General features: G+C 36.6%; 4 protein-coding genes across 7 annotated transcripts; all 4 read left to right on the top strand.

The window, feature by feature from the left end:
* The first annotated feature begins 1,139 nt into the window (after positions 1–1,139).
* Positions 1,140–3,756, top strand: LOC112776152 (FAD synthetase 2, chloroplastic). 2 transcript variants are annotated; one of them, XM_025820184.3, is made up of 5 exons: positions 1,140–1,518; positions 1,797–1,849; positions 2,258–2,403; positions 2,844–3,019; positions 3,192–3,756. In XM_025820184.3, the coding sequence occupies exons 2-5, from the start codon at positions 1,829–1,831 to the stop codon at positions 3,701–3,703; spliced, it is 855 nt and encodes a 284-aa protein (XP_025675969.1). In that variant the 5' UTR covers positions 1,140–1,518; positions 1,797–1,828; the 3' UTR covers positions 3,704–3,756. The 2 variants fall into 2 exon arrangements, with proteins under 2 accessions (XP_025675969.1, XP_025675968.1); XM_025820183.2 differs by having other exon boundaries at positions 1,145–1,518; positions 2,268–2,403.
* A 962-nt stretch (positions 3,757–4,718) lies between these two features.
* LOC112777453 (cyclic pyranopterin monophosphate synthase, mitochondrial) lies at positions 4,719–6,721 on the top strand. Of its 2 annotated transcripts, none has more exons than XM_025821825.2 (2): positions 4,719–5,091; positions 5,586–6,721. In XM_025821825.2, the coding sequence occupies exons 1-2, from the start codon at positions 4,978–4,980 to the stop codon at positions 6,177–6,179; spliced, it is 708 nt and encodes a 235-aa protein (XP_025677610.1). In that variant the 5' UTR covers positions 4,719–4,977; the 3' UTR covers positions 6,180–6,721. The 2 variants fall into 2 exon arrangements, with proteins under 2 accessions (XP_025677610.1, XP_025677611.1); XM_025821826.3 differs by having other exon boundaries at positions 4,729–5,142.
* A 618-nt stretch (positions 6,722–7,339) lies between these two features.
* On the top strand, positions 7,340–10,215 carry LOC112777433 (uncharacterized). Its single transcript, XM_025821812.3, has 6 exons — positions 7,340–7,420; positions 7,533–7,758; positions 8,003–8,871; positions 8,981–9,086; positions 9,396–9,601; positions 9,784–10,215. The coding sequence occupies exons 3-6, from the start codon at positions 8,105–8,107 to the stop codon at positions 10,052–10,054; spliced, it is 1,350 nt and encodes a 449-aa protein (XP_025677597.1). The 5' UTR covers positions 7,340–7,420; positions 7,533–7,758; positions 8,003–8,104; the 3' UTR covers positions 10,055–10,215.
* A 930-nt stretch (positions 10,216–11,145) lies between these two features.
* Positions 11,146–14,507, top strand: LOC112779137 (uncharacterized). Of its 2 annotated transcripts, XM_072227433.1 has the most exons (3): positions 11,146–12,236; positions 12,525–13,516; positions 13,603–14,507. In XM_072227433.1, the coding sequence occupies exons 2-3, from the start codon at positions 13,435–13,437 to the stop codon at positions 14,169–14,171; spliced, it is 651 nt and encodes a 216-aa protein (XP_072083534.1). In that variant the 5' UTR covers positions 11,146–12,236; positions 12,525–13,434; the 3' UTR covers positions 14,172–14,507. The 2 variants fall into 2 exon arrangements, with proteins under 2 accessions (XP_072083534.1, XP_072083535.1); XM_072227434.1 differs by lacking the exon at positions 13,603–14,507 and having other exon boundaries at positions 12,525–13,235.
* Positions 14,508–19,689: the final 5,182 nt, after the last annotated feature.

The following is a 19,689-nucleotide window of genomic DNA, read 5'->3' as shown; positions in this document are numbered from 1 at the left end:
TCTTCAAAGGTTGATGTGAGGCCAGCTTTATTTGGTGAGCTCTCCCTTCAATTTGCTTCATTGCCTCTTCATTTCCTTGCTCATTCTTTCCGTTGTTGCTGTCTTTCTTGGCATGCAATGCCTTTTCATTTTACTCCACTACCTACCTCTGCTGTTCTTGCATGTTTTTGCTTTACCAACTTTTGAATTTTGATCCTCTTCTGTCCTTGTTGTCTCTCATTCTCTATAATGATGCCAAATGTCTCACTTCTTTTCTTTCTCTTAGCAAATGCAGAACTTTCTTTCTTTATGTGTTTAGTTCTAATTTGTCTTTATAAGCATTAGACAAGCCTTAATTTTGTGTATTGGAAGTTTGCTGAAACAACATGAATTGGGCTGCGAGATGAAGTATTCGGCCTGCACCACTCACAAATCCATTAGCACTAATTTAAGCTTTTTAACTCAATAAATATTTGTCATCATATACAGCTCATTCGTCTGCTTAAGCAAGTGTTGAGGGTTCAAATTCTGTCTTATGCATGTAGCAATCCATTGGTCAACGGCAAACCTTTAAATAAAGCTCAAATATACAACAGATTAGTTCTTGATCTGTCGAATTGGGGGATACCATAAGCAACAATAAATAAAATTACTCTTGTTAGTTGTTGATAAACTAGAACTAATTTATTTCTAGCTAAGTTGGTCTAATATGAATGAAGTGTTCCAAAATTATCTTTTTAATGAAAAGAGGACTCTAATCATTTGAATAAATTTTTATTATTTTTATATGCCTAAATTAAAATATAAAATAAAACATAATTTGAATTGAAAATTAAGTTCATTTTTAAACACTCTTAGTCAAGTATAGAATTTATAATTTAAAATTTAAGATTTATGATTCAAAATTTAAAAAATATTGTATTTTTTATTTTTTTAAATGCATTAATATTTGTTCAATTATCATATGTATTTAAAATTGAGATTAATTAATTTATTTAATATCATATATTAAAAATTTTAAGAGTTAAATTAAGATTTTTGCTATTAATTCAATGTGTAGGTACCATCCGTACCAGATATTTAAGATTATACCCTCTTTAACCAATGTGTTTACCATATAAATGTTTCTCTTTTTTTCTGTAATTTCAATGAAAATGAAGAATGAAGAATCGGGCCGGTTTGTCACATGACCCAACTACCCGATTAACCCTTAACTAATTTATAGCCAAAGCAAGAAGGTGGAGAACCGCCATCAGAAAGAAAAATTGATGGTGCAATGTTGGGTTGTCGTGGCAGTCGCATTTCCCATCATTTTCGAGAGTGCGACCTTCATTTCCACCTTCCAACTACCTTCAGATTCGGTTACTCTGGACTTCAACCCCAAAGCTTTCAACTTTCCTTTCCATGTCCTCTGAAACCTTGTTGGGGAGGTCTCACCACCATTGTTGGCAACCATAACAGAGTGCAATCGAGGTCTTGCTGCTCTGCAACCCCACCCAAGCCTCGTGGCGAAATTCCCCTCCTTTTCAACTCTCTCAGGTTCTACTCTTTATTTCACTAAATGGGTTCTTTCCTTTTTCAAAAAAAAAAAGTTTAAAAAAAAAAATTGCTCATGGTTGGATAGTCCTGAAAAATTGGTTTTGGTTTGATGTTAACATGCTGCTCATATAAAGCTAGCTAGTTCGAGGATTTGGATATCTAATTTGTCTTGTTTGTTCTGTTTGATTTATAGCAAAATTTTAAGTTTTTAAGTGCATTATTTGTAATTGTGCTTTGGTCAATAATCAATTTATATGATACCCCTTCTTTCTCTGAAGCCAACAAGAAGACGAACGAGAAATTATCTCTGATGGAGTATCTTCAGTGGCAGGTTATTAGTCTCTTTCATTTCACCTTATGCTACTTTTAAACACCCCCCCCCTTCCTCTTTTCTTTTCTTTTTTTCTTTTTTTCAATTGCATCCCAGTTATATTGCAGGTAATTTGTTTTCTCTGATATTTGTTCCATTTTGGGTTTGAGCGAAGTAACTTGCTTTTTCAGGAGACAAAGTGATTGATGATATGTCTGAGCTGGCTCTGTCATTAACCTTGTAATCATTATTAGCATTAGACTCCTGTTTCTTTAAATTTGATTGATTTGTTGATTTGGTGTATCTTTTTAATTCTTTAGGCTATTTGCATCTTAATAGTGATGATGAACATGGTAAAAAAATAGAGCTTTAGCCTGAGAAGTGGAACAAATGTTCTATACTACTGTAGTATTGTTGACTCGATATTAGTCATTGCCAGGTGGAATTGTAGCATTGGGAAAGTTTGATGCTCTGCACATTGGTCATCGAGAACTCGCAATTCAAGCATCAAGGGCCGGTCCTCCATTTCTTTTATCATTTGTTGGAATGGCTAAAGTACTTGGATGGGAACCTAGGTATGGTTTAGTATTTGTTTGTATAGAGCCAGCCATGCATTCATCAGATAATCTTACACTTTTGGTTAATTGCTTCAACCGAAAATCGATTTCTGCCAAGATTTTGCTAATAGGTGAACTCTTCATTATAGATTGAAACAATTCAAGCATACAATGTTGTTTAGCATAGGATCATAGTCAGATATAATTGAAGTGAGTATTAGGTTGAGTTTATGCATTCTTCATATTTTTTACCCTTCCGCTGCAGCCCATGGAAATCAGTTAGCCATTATGCCCGAGTGGCATTGGCAGTTCAACTTTTGCCCTTGGATAGTGTAATCAATGTTGTATATTGAATTTGCATATCAGATTCCAAACTACTGGAAATCGTAGCAGCATTTCTTGTTTAGTTATTAAGTCAGTGACAATAACATACATTTTGTTAATTGTTTCAAATACAGGCCTCCCATAGTTGCTACTTGTGATCGCAAGAGAGTTCTTTCATCATGGGTTTCTTATTGTTGCAACATGGTCCCTGAAGAGTTCCATGTTGAATTTTCAAGCGTTCGGCATCTCAGTCCGCAACAATTTGTTGAGAAGTTATCGAAAGAGCTTAGGGTACGCGGAGTTGTTGCTGGTAAACAAATAGCTCTATAATTTACTGGCATTTGCACAAGTTATATTACAATACCTTACTCAAATACTGTTATTTGCTATTGGAACCTTTTCGTGAAACATAATCTACTATGTTGAACCAATATTTTATCTCACATAAACTGACAGAGGTTCTGCACCGGAACTTTCTGCAGGAGAGAACTACCGATTTGGATATAAAGCAGCCGGAGATGCATTGGAGTTAATAAAGTTGTGTGAGGAGTATGGCATGGAAGCTTACATAATTAAATCTGTTATGGACAAGAATTCTGCAAATGTAATTTCTAGTAGTAATCCTAAAGAGAGGGGACAGGTTTCGTCTACCCGAGTTCGTGAAGCCCTTGCCGTAGGAGACATGGCCTATGTCTCGGAGCTTTTAGGTAGACAGCATCGTCTCATATTGAAGGCCACCGAAGAAGAAAGGTTCGCTGTCGAGCAGCATAAGGTGTCTGCTCCTAAATCCTGCTTGTTGAATCTAGCACCAAAGGAAGGTTTATATGAGAAGTGTTCACTTTTACTTGGTCAAGAAAATGTTGTGCAGTGTAGGGTAGTTATTGACAAGAAGTTTGTCCATGTAGAAACAGATTATGATGGAGGTCTGAGTGATATTTTTGGTGCTCCAAATTCGCAGTTCTTGCCTATTGAATTTGGTGATTCCAGGACTTGACATGATTCAGTTTAATTCATATAATAATGATTAATTATATCCATTCAAATCAACAGTATACTGAATCATTATGGGTGATGAACATACCCGAAAATGGTTGGGAAAGTGGGATATGCTTTTATTTTTGAGTATAGATTCTACCCTCTTGTTAATGCTGCCAAACCAAGTGCTTATATTCCTTGAATATTCTCCCTCTCTGACTGTAACCTCTAAATAAATTCATCCATGAATAAGTGAATTGGATCTTCTAAATAGATTTTTAGGTTTTGAGGGATATCACAAATAATCTTAAGTAATTTTTAATCATACACTTTAATTTTTAACAAAATTTAGTTACTAAATCAATCTTCAGAGTTTTATATTCTTAGGTAAACTAGAATTAATCTAAGAATTTTAAAATTTTTTATAAATGTTACATTTTTATCAAATAATAATGTCTTTATTAGAGACCAATTAAGACTGATTTATTATTATTTTAAAACAATTTAATATTTTTTAAAGGCTTATTTGAAATATTATTCTTAGATTTTTCTTTGTATATTTTTATTAAAGAAGTTTATAACGTTTTACTTAATTATCTTACATGTAAACTCATGATTGTTCTTTTTTAATATATATATTTAGGGCTCTATTCATCCCCTCACAACATGCAATGATTTTTCATAGTATTTCCCAACTCATAAAGCCAAGGATTAATCTGTCCTCCTTGCTAATAGATTGCTGTATGTACAAGACGAAATTCAAACCTCTAATACTTACTTAAGCGACTAGTGAGATAACTACTAGACTAATTCAACTTGGTTTTTTCATAGTACTTTTTTTTAGTTTGAACCAGGGTATCCATCAGGCCGGTAGCCCAATAACTAATCCGTCGAGTACTGCAGAGGCAAAATAGGTGACCCTCCCAAGCAAGCAAGCTCTATTCCCATCTTTCTGTGAGTATCGAACCCGGAAGAGATGGTTAAGGGACACAGACCCTCGTCCATCTGTGCCAACTTTAATTGCCAATGAGTGTAAACCACTCCAAAACAAGCCCAAAAGCAAAAAAAAAAAAAACGTTCTGAGGAGCCTTTTGCAGCAAAGGAGAGCAACCATCTTCTCTTGTCTGCTCTCTGCTGTCACCGAATTCTTTCTTCTTCTTTTCTTGTCTGCTGTCAAAATTGATGCAGTTCCGATTTCCAATCTAGCAAGGTTTTTCATTCCTCAATCCCTTCCAACTTTCAAGTACACATTCTTCATTTTGCTTTGGTTGCAGCTCTGATCCCTAAAATCAAATGTTGCTTCGTCGAATAATAACGTGTCCTCACTCCAAAAGGATGCTGTGCTCTTCCTCTTTTCCTTCTATTAGCAACTGCGACTTCACAAGTGCCATTCATGAACTCAACAAGGTCTTCTTCCTTTTCTTCTATTAAATACTAAACTTTAACCTAATTTTACAGGTAAACTTTGTTTTCCTCTTCAATTATCTATAATTATTCTTTTTTACTGACTTCTAAATTGTTAAAGATACTTTACCTGAAATTCGTTATCTATAATTTCTATTTTTGTGTTCATTATCTTCCATAAAAATGTTGGTAGAGTTAGAATTAGAATACTATTAGTACACCTATCCACATGAATTTGATTAACGTGACAAAGAAACGACCGAGGATTTACATTTCGGACAGATTAGTCTCTAAATAACAAAAGGACCAATATAGTTTTTCAGATAACAAACACGTAGAAGGTAGTTCAAATTAAGACGGATTAAGTTGAAGGGAGTGTGTCTACATCTGGCATCCTGAAAGTCTTTATTGTTATTTTTTTTAGGGATTAATCTGTCCAAAGTATAAATTCTCAGGATTTATTTGTTACTTTACTCATTTGATTATTACTGTTTCAGGAAATGGAATCTGTATTCGGTGAGCCTCCTGGTGGGGGATTGGCTAGCTCTGCAAGCAATGTTCATGTCAACAATGAATCAAAGATGATGATGTCTCAAAAGATAGATGAAAATTCTTTTGAATTGACTCACACTGGCCATTCAGGGGAAGCTCAAATGGTGGATGTGTCTCCCAAAGAAAGTACTAAGCGAACCGCCATTGCCGGTTGCAAGGTACTTCTTGGAAAGAAGGTGTTCAACTTGGTCTCAGCTAATCAAATGGCAAAAGGGGATGTGCTTACTGTTGCGAAAATCGCCGGCATAAGTGCTGCAAAGCAAACCAGCAGTCTGATTCCCTTGTGCCATAACATAAACCTTACACATGTGCAGGTGGATTTGAAGCTGAATCACGACGACTTTAGTGTGATGATAGAAGGGGAAGCTGCAACAACAGGAAGAACTGGGGTTGAGATGGAGGCTATGACAGCAGTTTCTGTTGCTGGGTTAACAGTGTATGATATGTGCAAGGCTGCTTCAAAAGATATAGTCATTACAGATATAAGGCTCAAGCATAAATCTGGTGGAAAGAGTGGAGATTGGTCTTGGAATCAATAGATTTGTTTTGAGCATTCCAATGGATTTCCACCACAGAAAGAGAAAGAATCATATTTCTCAGGTAGTTTAGATCCTCACCATCTTAATTCCACCTTTGATGAATCACATTTTTGTAGCTGGCTTTTCTTTCCTTTCATATTTTGGTTACCCACAGAATCAGGCCAAGTACTACTAATCTGTGGCGAATTGGAGTTTTAGGGTCTGCTACTGGTCAATGGGTTGTTGCATACATAAAACGGAATCCGGACCCCCGACACTTGCTTAAGCGGACTAGTGAGCTAACCATTAAGCCAACCCAACTTGATCTTTTTTTTCTTATTATATAGAATTAGAATGCCAATTTTGAGTAAGGTTTGATCGATTTTGATTACCTCCAATTCTATTTTGCTTTTATTTTTGATTTATTTATTAAATATGTATAATAGTAATAATCTTGTGATTAATCATGATTCAGTGACTAAGATGATGTTATATTGTTATGTCACGTAATCAATAGATAATCAATATATGACTCTGCTGACGTTGGATTGCTTAGGTTGAAATTTGACTTTTCTCTGTTTACAAAGTCAGACATTGACTAACAAAAGTGGATGGAAAAAGGCAATCACTATACGTTGATGTGCTGTGAAATTTTATTTTTGTCGTTTAAATCATGTTAAAAAGGCTTTTACTTTTTCAAAACTTTAAAAATTTAATATAATAAAATTAAACTAAATTTTAAAGAAAATTTCGGATTCTATGTAACTATAATTACTTATTATTCAAAGGATACAACTATAACTCCACAAGTCAGATGGGTTATTTTGTTTTATAAATATTGATATGTGATATCAATAATTTTGTGATATATCATCCAATTTTTTGGTGACTATATATCATCCAATTGATATCACCAAAAAATTATAAAAAAATAAGAGTGAAATTATCATTTATCTAATTCATATTTTTTAGCCACTAATTTTAAACTATGATCACTTGATAATTAAATTTACACGCACATAATCTTTATAGTTTAGAAACCATTTTGATATCAAGTTTAATCCTAAGGCTAATATATAAACATGTGAAGGGGTAAAAGCGTCTTTCAAAATCAAAACTAAAGTATGGGTCGCATGAAAAGAGTCATATCATTATCAATTATCATTCCCATACCTTCCCCCATCTTAATTAATCTTATCATATTCAACTCCCATATTCGTCACTTTGGACGGTTGGAGTATGGCACCACGTGGCTCAATCCGGTTGGTCCATTCTCTTTCACCAGAGCCCCAACATTATAGGAAAAATAACTACCTTTTTTAAGAGAAACCTTCAACTATTTTATTATTTATTACTTTTTTTCTTTTCATTCAGGTTGCGTTGCGTTGCTTTTACAAAGAGAGAAGAGACAGCGAAGGGGTTTAAACTCGGTGACCCCATTCCATAAATCAGCATTTATCTTTGTGGGTCGGTGCGGTGTTTTGTTTCTGTTCACACTCAGATTCTTCTCTTCCAATCGGGCTGTCGAATCAACATTGACAGCCCGGTTCCTTGGAGACGCATATTCAAAGTTTCAAACCCCACAAATTCCAAATTTCAGGTTCGTATGCTTCCGTTCTTCTTCTTCTTTGGAATAATCTCTTCCACCAACCGAATATACCTTAACGCTTTTATTCCATTATTTTACTCTGCGTTCCTTTTACGTGTCATATTACGCGATTCACGTTTCAAATTTTATACAACCCCACCTACCCTTTTTCGCTATCCCAATTTTTTTTTTCCTTCTGGGTTGTCTTCGCTTCACGTAAAGCATTGTTTTTTGCCATCAAAATTGAATTTTGCAGGAGTTCGGATTTTGGGGTTTGGTTGAGCTATTGACAAGGGCGACAAGGTGTTAATGGTATTGGCTTGAAGGAGTTTCTTTTGGCATTAAATTTGTGCGATCAATGAGTAACTTTTCAGGAGCCATTCAGCGACCCCTTGTTGCTGCTGCTGCGGTTGCTGTGGCTTCTTTCTCTGCCGAGTTTTCTGATAAATTCCCATCCAGTGGAACAACAACATCATCATCAACAACAACAACAACAAGTGATTATTGCTCTACCTCCAATTTGGCACATTCCACGGCATGCAATTTAATACAACAACTTAATACAGCATGGGTTTCTCATATCTCCGTTTCAAAACTTGCGGACCTTTCTTTTGTGACACGGATTCCAGCACCTTTGCCTAATGTCAAACTCCGGGTGCCAAGTTTGGGCCACAATTGTGCTTCCAATTTGTACCATTCTTCTGTTGCTTCATCGCCGCTTCTTTGGAATGTGTATCAATCTGCTGAATTCTCTAGATTGCCTAGGCCTTGTGTGCATTCTCGTGGTGTGTCCACTTCAGCTTCTGAGGGCATGTATGAATGGCATTTGCCCCAACCAAGTGCTGTATTGGACGGTTCGTCTGTGAAGTCAAAGACTGTTGTGGTCTTGTTGGGATGGTTGGGAGCAAAGCAGAGGCATCTTTCGAAGTATGCAGAATGGTATACTTCGAAGGGGTATCATGTAATTACATTCACGTTTCCCATGGATGAGGTCCTTAGTTATAAGCCAGGAGGAAAAGCTGAACAGAATGTTCAATTGCTTGTAGACCACTTGGCTGATTGGTTAGAAGGGGAAAATGAAAAGAATATGGTCTTTCATACTTTCAGCAACACTGGATGGTTAACGTAAGTTGTGAAATTTGTTAAGTATACAAGCATAAAATCTGGATTATTCTTCTCTGGTTAGAAGCATTTGTTCCTTGCTTGATTGGTTTGGTATTATACATTGTTGCAGATATGGGGTTATTCTGGAGCAATGTCAAAAGCAGGGCCTGTCTATAATGGATAGGATTAAGGGCTGCATTGTAGATTCTGCACCTGTTGCATATCCTGATCCTGAGGTATTGCACTTGTTAGACTCAGCGAATTGTTGTGGATATGTATAACTAACATGCTTGTTTTCTGAATTCTTTGCTTTTCAATATTATTATTGTGAGTTATATTTGCATTGTTGGATTAACTCTGGCAATCAATCATTTTGTTTGATCTCTCTGACATCTTAGGACTTGCCATTAGCACTTGCACATTTGTTTGATCTCTTTGATTTATTAATTTTCTTGTCTTTAGTTGGCATTGGAAAATTAGAAATCAACCAATATGCTGAAGGTTTTATTCTATATGTGATTTTAATTATCCAGTTACTTTGTCAGGTATGGGCTTCAGGTTTCTCTGCAGCGTTTCTCAAGAAAAGAAGTGTGGCCACAAAGGGATATGTAACCTCTAATGAATCCGGCATTAAGGTATCAATTGGCCGCGAGGAAGCTTCAGGACCCAAACCTGCACTAACTGAAGCAGCTTTGCTATTAATACTAAAGAAATTTTTTGAGATCACTCTGAATCTCCCTACAGTGAATAGGTAAGGTCTTTTAATTCATTCCTTGCTTGTAAGATAAAGCTGATAAGAAAATGTCATGATAAAATTTCCTATGTAAAAGTTATTGTATCTTCTAAAGTGTAACCAGCCAAGAGCACTATTTTCCTAAATGAATATCTATCTTTTGAGTTTCTAACCATAATGATAATCTTATTGTAATGCAGGAGGCTCTCTGATGTTTTGAATGTGTTATCATCAAAGCAACCAAGCTGTCCTCAGTTATACATCTATAGCACTGCAGACAGAGTTATACCTGCAGACTCCGTGGAGTCGTTCGTCGAGGCGCAGCGCAAATCAGGGCATGATGTGAGGGCATGCAATTTTGTGTCCTCACCCCATGTTGATCACTTTAGAAATCACCCCAAATTGTACACCTCTCAGGTCAATCAATTTCTTGATGAGTGTGTGGTTAACAAATGTAAATCTTCTCACTAACTCTTTATAGCTCACTAGTCATACAGCTCACCTCTGATTCATTTTGAGAGCAACCCTTCCATTTAAAGATTGTGGTTGCCATTGTATCAAAGTCAACCCTTCATGGGGAATTATATAATTGTTCATTCTTTTCCCTGTTGAAAATTTTATAATTTTGTTTATTTTTTTGGTTATAAGATGTCATACTTCCTTGATTGATTATCCCTCTGATCAAACTTCAGCAGATGTTAGATTTTTTTTCTTTGGTATTGGATGTTAGTTATCTAATAAAACCTAATGGTTATCGTCATAATTGGCATGTGAGAAATTGAATTGGACTAGTGGAATGTGAAGTCTGATTCAAGGTTTATTTTGAATTTGACAACTCATGTTTGGCAGCATGAACTTGGTCAACTAATGGAAAAGATCATGAATATGAAACCAAGTTGTAGGGTCATTCTTCTGTTGGTCCAAACAAAAGGGTTAATAAGGGCCACATAACATACCGTTGGCTACCACATAAGAATAATAATTAGCGTTTTTCATGTGAGAATATAAACTATAGCCTTATCCTTCAAACAATTTGCCTAACTCCCTTTATTAGGAGCCAATAAAGAGCCAACAAGAAAGTAGCACCACCTAATAAGAATGAATTAAGGGAAAAATGTTCCACTTGCTTTTAATATACTATATTATGACGAATTAATTGTATAAATTTAACAGAAACTATTTGGTCCTGATTAAGAACATTTATAGATATGCTAATGTCTATTTCTAACTAGAGAAATTTTAAATTTTGAGAAACTGCTTTATTGTGTCTAAAAATAAGTCTAAATAATTTGGTGTCTATTAGATGTCTTATTTTTATGAATGTTGAATTTTATTAAATGAAAATAAAAAGATGCATTAAAAAAAATATTGATAAATTTTAATAAAATAAAATATACCAATACATATATAAATAAATTTTTATTTTTCTATATATTTTAAACAAATAAATAAATACAGAACTTTTAAATATAAAAAACAATCATTTAATATAAAAAACAATCTATATATTTATTTATATAATTTTTTAAAGCATCTTGAATGGGTTGAACAATTAACTGGCTGATTTTTTTGGATATGATTTGGTGGTGTGAGTTATGCTGGGATATGATCATTAGGGGTGATTTACACTGTTATGACGGCGTTGCTTTTTGGAATATTGGGGGAAGAAATCGGACCCACCGATTTCAAGCAGAGAAAAGAAGTAACACAAATCGGACCCACCGATTTGTGTGAGGGAGACGTTGAGGTTGCATGAAATCGGTGCCACCGATTTCTGGGTGGCCAATGTTTTCAACCGAAGAGGGACCGATTACTGGTGGTGAAAAATTTTATTTTAATCCGGGGTGCACCAATCGGACCCACCGATTTGGGAGTGCGCGGTCGGTCCGTCCGATTTGCCCGTTAGTGCATACATAAACTGGAAAGAGCTCACAGAAGCCCCATTTCTTCATCGCCGCTCTCAGCTAATGTTCTTCCTCTTCTCTTCTCTTCTCTGATTCTTCTCCTTCATTTTTGTAAAATAAATTTCTGTGAGGTTGAGAATAGTCAAGTACGTGTAGTGTTATGGATGATAGAGTTGTATTGAAGATTTATTATTACGGGTAGATCTTATTGCAAATATATGAGGGAGTTCAATTTGTGTGTGAAAATCCATTAGATGTCGTTATTCCGTTCACATTGTCGTTTGAAGAATTGAAAGGTGTGATTTGTGAGAAGCTAGATTCTCAAAGATGTAGGAGAGTATCGTGTATTTTGTACAAGTATCCTTTATCTGTGTTTGGTGGGTTTGTTCAATTTCAGACCAAGTACGTGACAGACGAAGCGAGTATGCATGAAATGTTTTCAATGTACATGGAAAATCGTCACCGAATGTCGTGCATCGAGTTATATATTGAGTTTGAGCAATCTGAAGTAGACCGTGACATTGAATTGGAAGATTATAATAGTGAAAGCGAACATGAATTTGAAAGTAACTATGAGATCGTTGGTCCAAGTGAAGACGAAGATGAAGCTGGCGGCGCCATGAACGCAGATGTGGCGGAAGTTGCAAATGCACTAGCAAACCCACATCCTTTTCAGGAGCCTTCTTTCATGCAGATGTTGGATTTGGAGGCTATGCACCCACCGGAGTTTCCGCAATATATGAATGCAGGTGCGTAAACCTAGGTTGCTATGTGAAACTCTGAAGTAGCAGATCAATAAGTCGGATGAGTAATATATGTGATATGTGACTAGGCATTTGTGACCATAATGTTTGATTTTTTTATTAATTAATAGTTTTTTGTTATGAATTATATTTAGTTGTTCTTTACGTAGATGGAATAGCGAAAAATAAGACTATAATGATCTTACATGGTAAAGTGTGTTTATTAATTGAGTTGTAATAAAAGACTTATTATTGAGTACATAATAAAGCATTTATTACTTTTGATGTATGCAGCGCCTCCTGTTGTGGCGAATGGTGAGTTCACAGTGGGAATGTAATTCAGTTCAAGGGAGGCAGTAATCAAGGCAATGAAAGATCATACCATCCGAAGAGGTGTGGACTATCGGGTATATGAGTCGGAACCGACAACATTCTATGCCAAATATACAGAATATGGGAATGGTTGTGACTGGTTGATTAGGGTTACCAAAATGCAGAAGAAGTACTGTTGGGAGATAAGGAGGTACAATGGAAGTCACACTTGTACCAGGTCTACTATTTCTCAAGACCATTCGAAGCTGGATTCCAAGACAGTTGCAGAAGCAATTAAGCCGTTGGTAGAGGTTGACCCGTCTATAAAGGTGAAATCAATAATTGCTGAAGTCCAGTCAAAGTTTAACTACACCATCAGTTATCACAAGTCTTAGTTAGCAAAGCAGCAGGCGGTCGAATCAATTTTCGGAGGTTGGGAAGCATCGTATGAAGCTTTGCCCATATGGTTTGAGGCCATGTGCCACAAAGAGCCATCAGCAGTAGTTCACTTTGAAACAATGCCTGCTTACCAGGGGATGATTTGGTTCCTGATATACGTGTCCCACATAGAGTATTCTGGAGTTATTACCCTTGTATAAGGGCCTTCAGACACTGCAAGTCAGTGGTGCAGGTGGACGGGACTCATTTGTATGGAAAATACAAGGGTTGTTTATTGGTTGTAGTCTCACAAGATGGTAATAACAACATCGTGCCTATTGCATTTGCCATAGTGGAGGGAGAGACTTCTGATGCATGGTACTTTTTTCTGAGTAACTTGCGTCAACATGTGGTGACATGTGATGGTGTGGGACTTATCTCTGATCGACACGATTCAATTAGGTCAGCTATTGAACGAAGTAATGGGGCTTGGTCTCCTCCTAGAGCTTTCCATATGTTTTGTATCCGGCATATTGAGTCCAACTTCTTGAGGAAGTTCAAGGCACCTTACTTGCAGAAGCTTATCGTCAACATTGGTAAGTTTGAATAGAATGAACTTTGAATTTATTGTAAGTACGATCGAATAGAATGGTGTTCATAGTTGACTGAATGTTTTTCATAGAATACTTGAGGACGATCAGGGAGTACCAGATGCGCTATGAACGATTAAAGGAACGGGGTGAGGCTTACACCACCTGGCTTGATCGGATCCCTCGTGAGCAGTATGCTTTGGCATTTGATGGTGGATACCGATGGGGTCATATGATCACCAATCTTGTGGAGTGCATCAACTCCGTCTTAAAGGGTGCACGCAATCTCCCGGTCACTGCACTTGTTAAGGCTACATTTTACAGACTGAATGAGTTGTTCACTAGGAAAAGAGTCGAGGCCGAAGCCCGAATCAATGCTGGACTTGTGTTCTCTGAGATGGTGACCACCAAGCTACATGCAAATCAACGAGCATCGGGTAACATACAGGTTAGCTGTTTTGATAGAGAAAATGAAGTCTTTGAAGTACGCGAGATGCCTAGTGGGGTTGAGTATGCAGTTGACCTACGCCACCATCGGTGCGACTGTGGTGAATTCCAGGTTGACCGAATTCCTTGTCGACATGTGTTTGCTTGTTGTGCAAATCAGCGGTTGGATTGGCAAGTGTACGTTAATGATGTATACAAGATGGACCAAGTTTGAAGAGTATACAGGGCTAGGTTTAGACCACTGGGAAATCCGGCAACGTGGCTTACTTATCATGGACCTCGATTCGTTGGAAACATGTTCCTCATACGGGTAGCCAAAGGTCGGCCGAAGATGACCTGCTTCTTGAATGAGATGGACACTCGTATGTTGCGTCGCCCTAGGCAATGCAAGCAATGCGGTGCCGAGGGCCATTCTCGCAGTAGATGTCGTTAAAGTGGTTGACCGAGTGCAGGTCCAGCCGAAGAGTAGTAGTTACCTTTTTTTACATTTCGTTTGACTTTACATTTATGTACGACATTGACATTTGAATTTACCAACTCGTGCTTGTATTCATTTCAAACCTGATTCACATACTCGATAGAAAAATAGTCATAACAACGTAATTAACGTATTCGGTAATTAAATAGTAATAACAACCTAGTTAACATACTCAATAAGTAAATAGTAATAACAACCTAATTAACATAGTCAGTAATAACTACCTAGGTAACATACTCAATAAGTAAATAGTACAAATTAATTCCTAAATAGTAGTAACAACCTAATTAACATACTCAATAATTAAATAGTTACAACTTCACTTTCTCGGTGCCCACTTCATATCTTTGTATAACTTTCTGCACTTCTTTGCAATCCTGTTAAAAGCGGATGGTGTATACCAATTCGCACTCCGACGTGGAGGATCAGCTCTAAGGTTATAACCTTTACCTTTTTCACTTGTGGCCGTACCTATGAAAACACAACAAATGTTGGATTCCATTACTCAAATGGCAATTCGATATGTAATACAATTACAAGTTCACCATGAAGCTACTAATAGAAATTCATAATCAAGCCCTAAATCATTACCAGCAGTTTATTTTACCTGCACTAGGCGCTGGATCCTCATCCTCACCCTCATCCTCATCCTCATCCTCATCCTCATCATCATCCTCATCCTCATCCTGACCCTCATCCGCATCCTCTGGATGGTCTACTAGGTAGTTATCAGTCTCATCATCAACTGCCCTATTACTCTCATGAATCAGAGTCATCGAAATACGTCTAGGGTTTCCACTCTGTATAATCCCTCCCGCCGCTTCAGCACTTCTGCTCGAGTCAACAGACATTCTGGCACCAGAATTATCAGAGGAAGTGCGAACCCGAGGTCTCAAATCCAATGACCTCCTAGCTGGAGTAATACCACCCGAATGTGCTTCATGGTCGATGGGAATGTCAACATAATTACCTGAATGTGAGTGGTGCGACCCCGATGCCATGAAACCAAGCAGCTGACTGAATGAAGTTTGCTCTCCATAGTCAAACTGTGGACCACCCCAATACTGTTGATGTACCAGGACTGACGCTGAGTAATAATCAGACGGATGCGTGTCAGGAACATATAGTGCAAAATACTCAACCCCCTGTTGTGGCGGTTCCGGTGGCGGTGGTGGTGGAGGACCTTCTGGATTCTCTTCAAATACAAGGTTCGATAATTGCAAGTGGTCACCAAATGCTTCTCGGTACCAATGCATGTAAATTTTCAATGGATAATGTAAATGCACCAAGTCATCAGAGAGAGTGTGACTATACCGATTGGTCCACTGCATCACCCAAAAAGAGTGGGTATTGGCCCAATCTTGATTCTTAGGCCCAGTTAGAACTTCGCCGTGTGATGCACCTAGATCCCACTCTTGATTAGGAACACCCTGTCTCAATCCAAATTGCCTCATGACTCTATCAGATGCATGCCACTCGATGCATTCAAAAGATATAAGTGGCAATGTGGTACTCCAGATAACCGAATTATGACGGATGTCTAAATGAATCACGTCTGGGTCGATGTTTCCAATGCCATAAGCCTGCCAAACAAACTGGACACATCAAACCAGTCAGATGATTACACAAGAATTAATTCACTTAACAAGTTACATAAGGTACTTGTATTTTACAAAATACCTGTCCTTCTTGTAGATCATCCAACAACCTCCTATAGTGCGCAAGCGTTTTATATCGGTAGGCATAGTTTTCACGGTCCCAGTTACGCCACCTGCCGTCGGACAATCCATTAGTTAACTTATCTTGTGAAAAACAAAATACAATTTCTATCAATTCTTTCAATGCATACTTTAATCAAAATTACCTATTCGCAATTGGAAACACTCGGGGATTGCCGGGAATCGGCGCTAGAAATGGTAGCCGGATCCAAGCCCAAGTGAGCAATAGTGTCAGTGGACCGTCTATCTCCTTGCAGTCGACACGAGTTGCCCTACACAATGATTTATACAAGTGTTCCAGGCATGCCGAACCCCAACTAAACTATATGATCCCACCGAAGTTACGGAGCAAAGGTAAAAATTTCCAATGCACCGCTACACTTGACTTATCTCCAAACAGAATTGTCCCAAATAACAACATTATGTGACACTTTACATACATCTGAATGTGCATATCATCATTCAACACTATACGATCTTTCAAACCCCTAAACCACGTTAATTTTATAAAGCTCCCTCTACAGTCCGCCTTCCTCGGTGCACTCCAAATTGGTGCAAGCACTCGGCTTCCAATGCCTCAAAGCTACTCATGGTCAGACCTGTAACCGGAAGACCATTTGTCGGGGACCGAGAATTACCGCCACATCCTCCAAGGTCACGGCACACTCACCAACCAGAAAATGAAATGTGTGAGTCTCGGGCCGTCATCTCTCAATTAGAGCATTAATCATTGCTGACTGACATTTGATAACTCCAATTTGGGATACATAATAAAATTCAGTCTCGCGTAACTGTGACTCAACAATTTGGTTGTATGGATCCAGCGGCTTTAAATGATCACATATTAACATCCGTGAATCCTACAATATCACATTTCCATTATAAGGACAAGTATAATATAACTATATTATCAAAAACACAATTATCCTTAACATCTCCATTATAACTAATTTCCAGCATAATTTCATTTCAAACATACACATTAAATCTGTTATACAAAAATCCTTCAATCATATTCATTACCTTATAATAAAAATTAATTAACCTTACACAGTAAATTAGCCTCTATTATTATTATTATTATTATTATTATTATTATTATTATTATTATTATTATTATTATTATTATTATTATTCATAACACATAGCATACTAATTTCCTAATCTAAGTTTAGTTATTACTAATTTATTGTCTAAATTTTACTGAATTAAAATTCAATTATTAATGATCATAAATAAAATAATTAATTAAATTTTTATTATTAATCATAATAATTAATTAAACTCAATTACTAATACTAATAATAACAACAACAATATATCAATATCTATCTACTCCAATCTAATATGTACAGATCTCATTTTCCTTCTTCTTTCATTCATTCATTCTTTACATGCATCACATTCATTCATTTTTTCATTTTATTTTAACTAATATGCATAAAAAAAATCCAGTTCACCGGTAGAATTTACTTACTAACCATAACCATATCAAACATACATACATAGTTAATTCATATTTTAATTTCTATTTCTAACCACCAAATAAATCATACATACATACATGCTTAATCTCTACTTAGTGCCATTATAATATATATTGCTAATAAAATCTAATATTATCACTATTATTATCATTAAATCAGATTATTAAAAAATAAAAACTTACATAATTTGGATGTCCAAGATAATTAATAATATGAAGCTCTGGTTGATTTACTTCCTTAATTTTTGGTCTTCTTGGCATTTTTGTTTAAATTTTTCAGCAGGATTGTTGTGGTCCAACAATGGTGAAATGGGGAAAGTGGTGGGGTTGGGAGCAAGAAGAAAGGGATACGAGAGTGAGAGTGAGAGTGAAAGAGATAGTGTTGGGAGGGGGTGAAACACTGATCCTTGGGATAGAGAGTCACGGGCCAACCAAGAAGCCAGGTGCATGCGTGACGCGTGGACAGGGGGTCTCAAATCGGACCCACCAATTTGTGCACCTTTTGCGTCCTGAAATCGGTCCATCCGATTTCTGTCCCCCTCATCGGTGCCACCAATTTCTTCTACACCGCCGTCACATCTCGGTGAAACACCCTAAACCCACCCATATCACTGCTATACTCCATCAACACATCCATATCAAAATTAAAAAACTCCAATTAACTCATTAGTTCATTTTAACGAAGTGTTATAATTGTATTAGGACATTATAAGTCTTAGTAATTTAGGCACCTTTTAGTTGATGTGTGTGTGCGCCAAAGACAAAGACACAGTAGAACAAGTTCTTTATTTGGTATGTTAAACACATTGATAAAATTTGTGTATGAGGAGTAAAATTGCATGTGAAAATAAATTCTGCAGAATTGTATTATTGCTTGTCACTAGTTACTGATATAAGAGTAGTACTTATACAAAAGATATTTTTCATTTCTTCAAGAAAATAACACACACTCTTCTTGATAACTAACCAAACTAATATTGCCATTATTCTTGTATTATACTGGTATTATTATCAGTTCCCCTCAAAGTTAAGATGACTTTAGGAGCAACCTTAAGTTTGGTACTAAACTTTGTGAATAAATTCAATAAAATAGGCTTTGTAAATATATTAGCCACTTGGTCAATGGCTCTTATATGCACCACATGTAGCTGATGTTGATTTATTCTATCTCTCACAAAGTGTAGATCAAGCTCAAAATGCTTGATTTTGCTGTGCAAAATTGGATTTACGAACAAGAGGAGAGCACTTTCATTGTCACGGTATAAAGTTGGTAGTAATGTAATCTTCACTCTCAATTCTTGTAACAGATTTTGGATCCAAATAATTTTCGAGTCTGCAGCAGCAAGAGCGCGGTATTCGACCTCCGTGCTTGATCTACTAACGGATGCTTCTTTCGACTTGACCATGAGACAAGATTTGATCCCATATAGATGCAGTAATCCCATGTAAAACGATGGTCATCCAAATCTGAGCCCCAATTAGAGTCTGAAAAAGCAAATAAATATAAGTCATTGCTAGCATGAAATATAAGACCATGAGTAATAGTTCCAGAGAGGTAGCGTAATAATCTTTTAACACATTTCCAATGACTAATGAGAGGTCTCTGCATATATTGACACAGTTTATTTACCGACAAAACTATGTCAGGATGGGTAAGAGTAGCATATTAAAGGGAGCTCATGATCGACCTATAAAGAGAAGGATTTTCAAATTCATCATCTCCATTTTTTGGACAACTTAACCGAGGTAGTCATGGGTGTAGGAACCGCTTTAGATTCTTTTATTCCCACTCTTTGAAGAAGTTCAGTAATATATCTCAGTTGAGAAAGGTGAACAAAACCAAATTCTAGTTTGTTTGCTTCTATTGCTAAGAAGAAGCTAAATTCACCTAGGTCCTTGAGGGAAAAGACATTGTTTAATTGATCAATAATGGACTGTATGGCTTGAGAATTATTTCTAGTAATTAGTATATCATCAACATAAACAAGGATATATAAGATAAGATCACCATCATGTTTAGTAAATAAAGAATGATCTGACCTGATTTTGA

This window comes from Arachis hypogaea, chromosome 19 (genome assembly GCF_003086295.3).
Source record: "Arachis hypogaea cultivar Tifrunner chromosome 19, arahy.Tifrunner.gnm2.J5K5, whole genome shotgun sequence".
In the NCBI taxonomy this organism is placed as follows: Eukaryota; Viridiplantae; Streptophyta; class Magnoliopsida; order Fabales; family Fabaceae; genus Arachis; species Arachis hypogaea.
This window is presented reverse-complemented; position numbering and strand designations above follow the sequence as displayed.

Excerpts from the sequence above, each read along its gene's own strand:
- LOC112777453 (XM_025821825.2), top strand. The coding sequence starts at position 4,978 with ATGTTGCTTCGTCGAATAATAACGTGTCCTCACTCCAAAAGGATGCTG. Across the intron at positions 5,092-5,585 it reads CCATTCATGAACTCAACAAG|GAAATGGAATCTGTATTCGG; the intron begins GTCTTCTTCCTT and ends TTACTGTTTCAG.
- LOC112776152 (XM_025820183.2), top strand. The coding sequence starts at position 1,256 with ATGTTGGGTTGTCGTGGCAGTCGCATTTCCCATCATTTTCGAGAGTGC. Across the intron at positions 1,519-1,796 it reads CTCCTTTTCAACTCTCTCAG|CCAACAAGAAGACGAACGAG; the intron begins GTTCTACTCTTT and ends CTTTCTCTGAAG. Across the intron at positions 1,850-2,267 it reads TGGAGTATCTTCAGTGGCAG|GTGGAATTGTAGCATTGGGA; the intron begins GTTATTAGTCTC and ends AGTCATTGCCAG.
- LOC112779137 (XM_072227433.1), top strand. The coding sequence starts at position 13,435 with ATGTTTTGTATCCGGCATATTGAGTCCAACTTCTTGAGGAAGTTCAAG. Across the intron at positions 13,517-13,602 it reads GAAGCTTATCGTCAACATTG|AATACTTGAGGACGATCAGG; the intron begins GTAAGTTTGAAT and ends TGTTTTTCATAG.
- LOC112777433 (XM_025821812.3), top strand. The coding sequence starts at position 8,105 with ATGAGTAACTTTTCAGGAGCCATTCAGCGACCCCTTGTTGCTGCTGCT. Across the intron at positions 9,087-9,395 it reads TTGCATATCCTGATCCTGAG|GTATGGGCTTCAGGTTTCTC; the intron begins GTATTGCACTTG and ends TTACTTTGTCAG. Across the intron at positions 9,602-9,783 it reads AATCTCCCTACAGTGAATAG|GAGGCTCTCTGATGTTTTGA; the intron begins GTAAGGTCTTTT and ends ATTGTAATGCAG.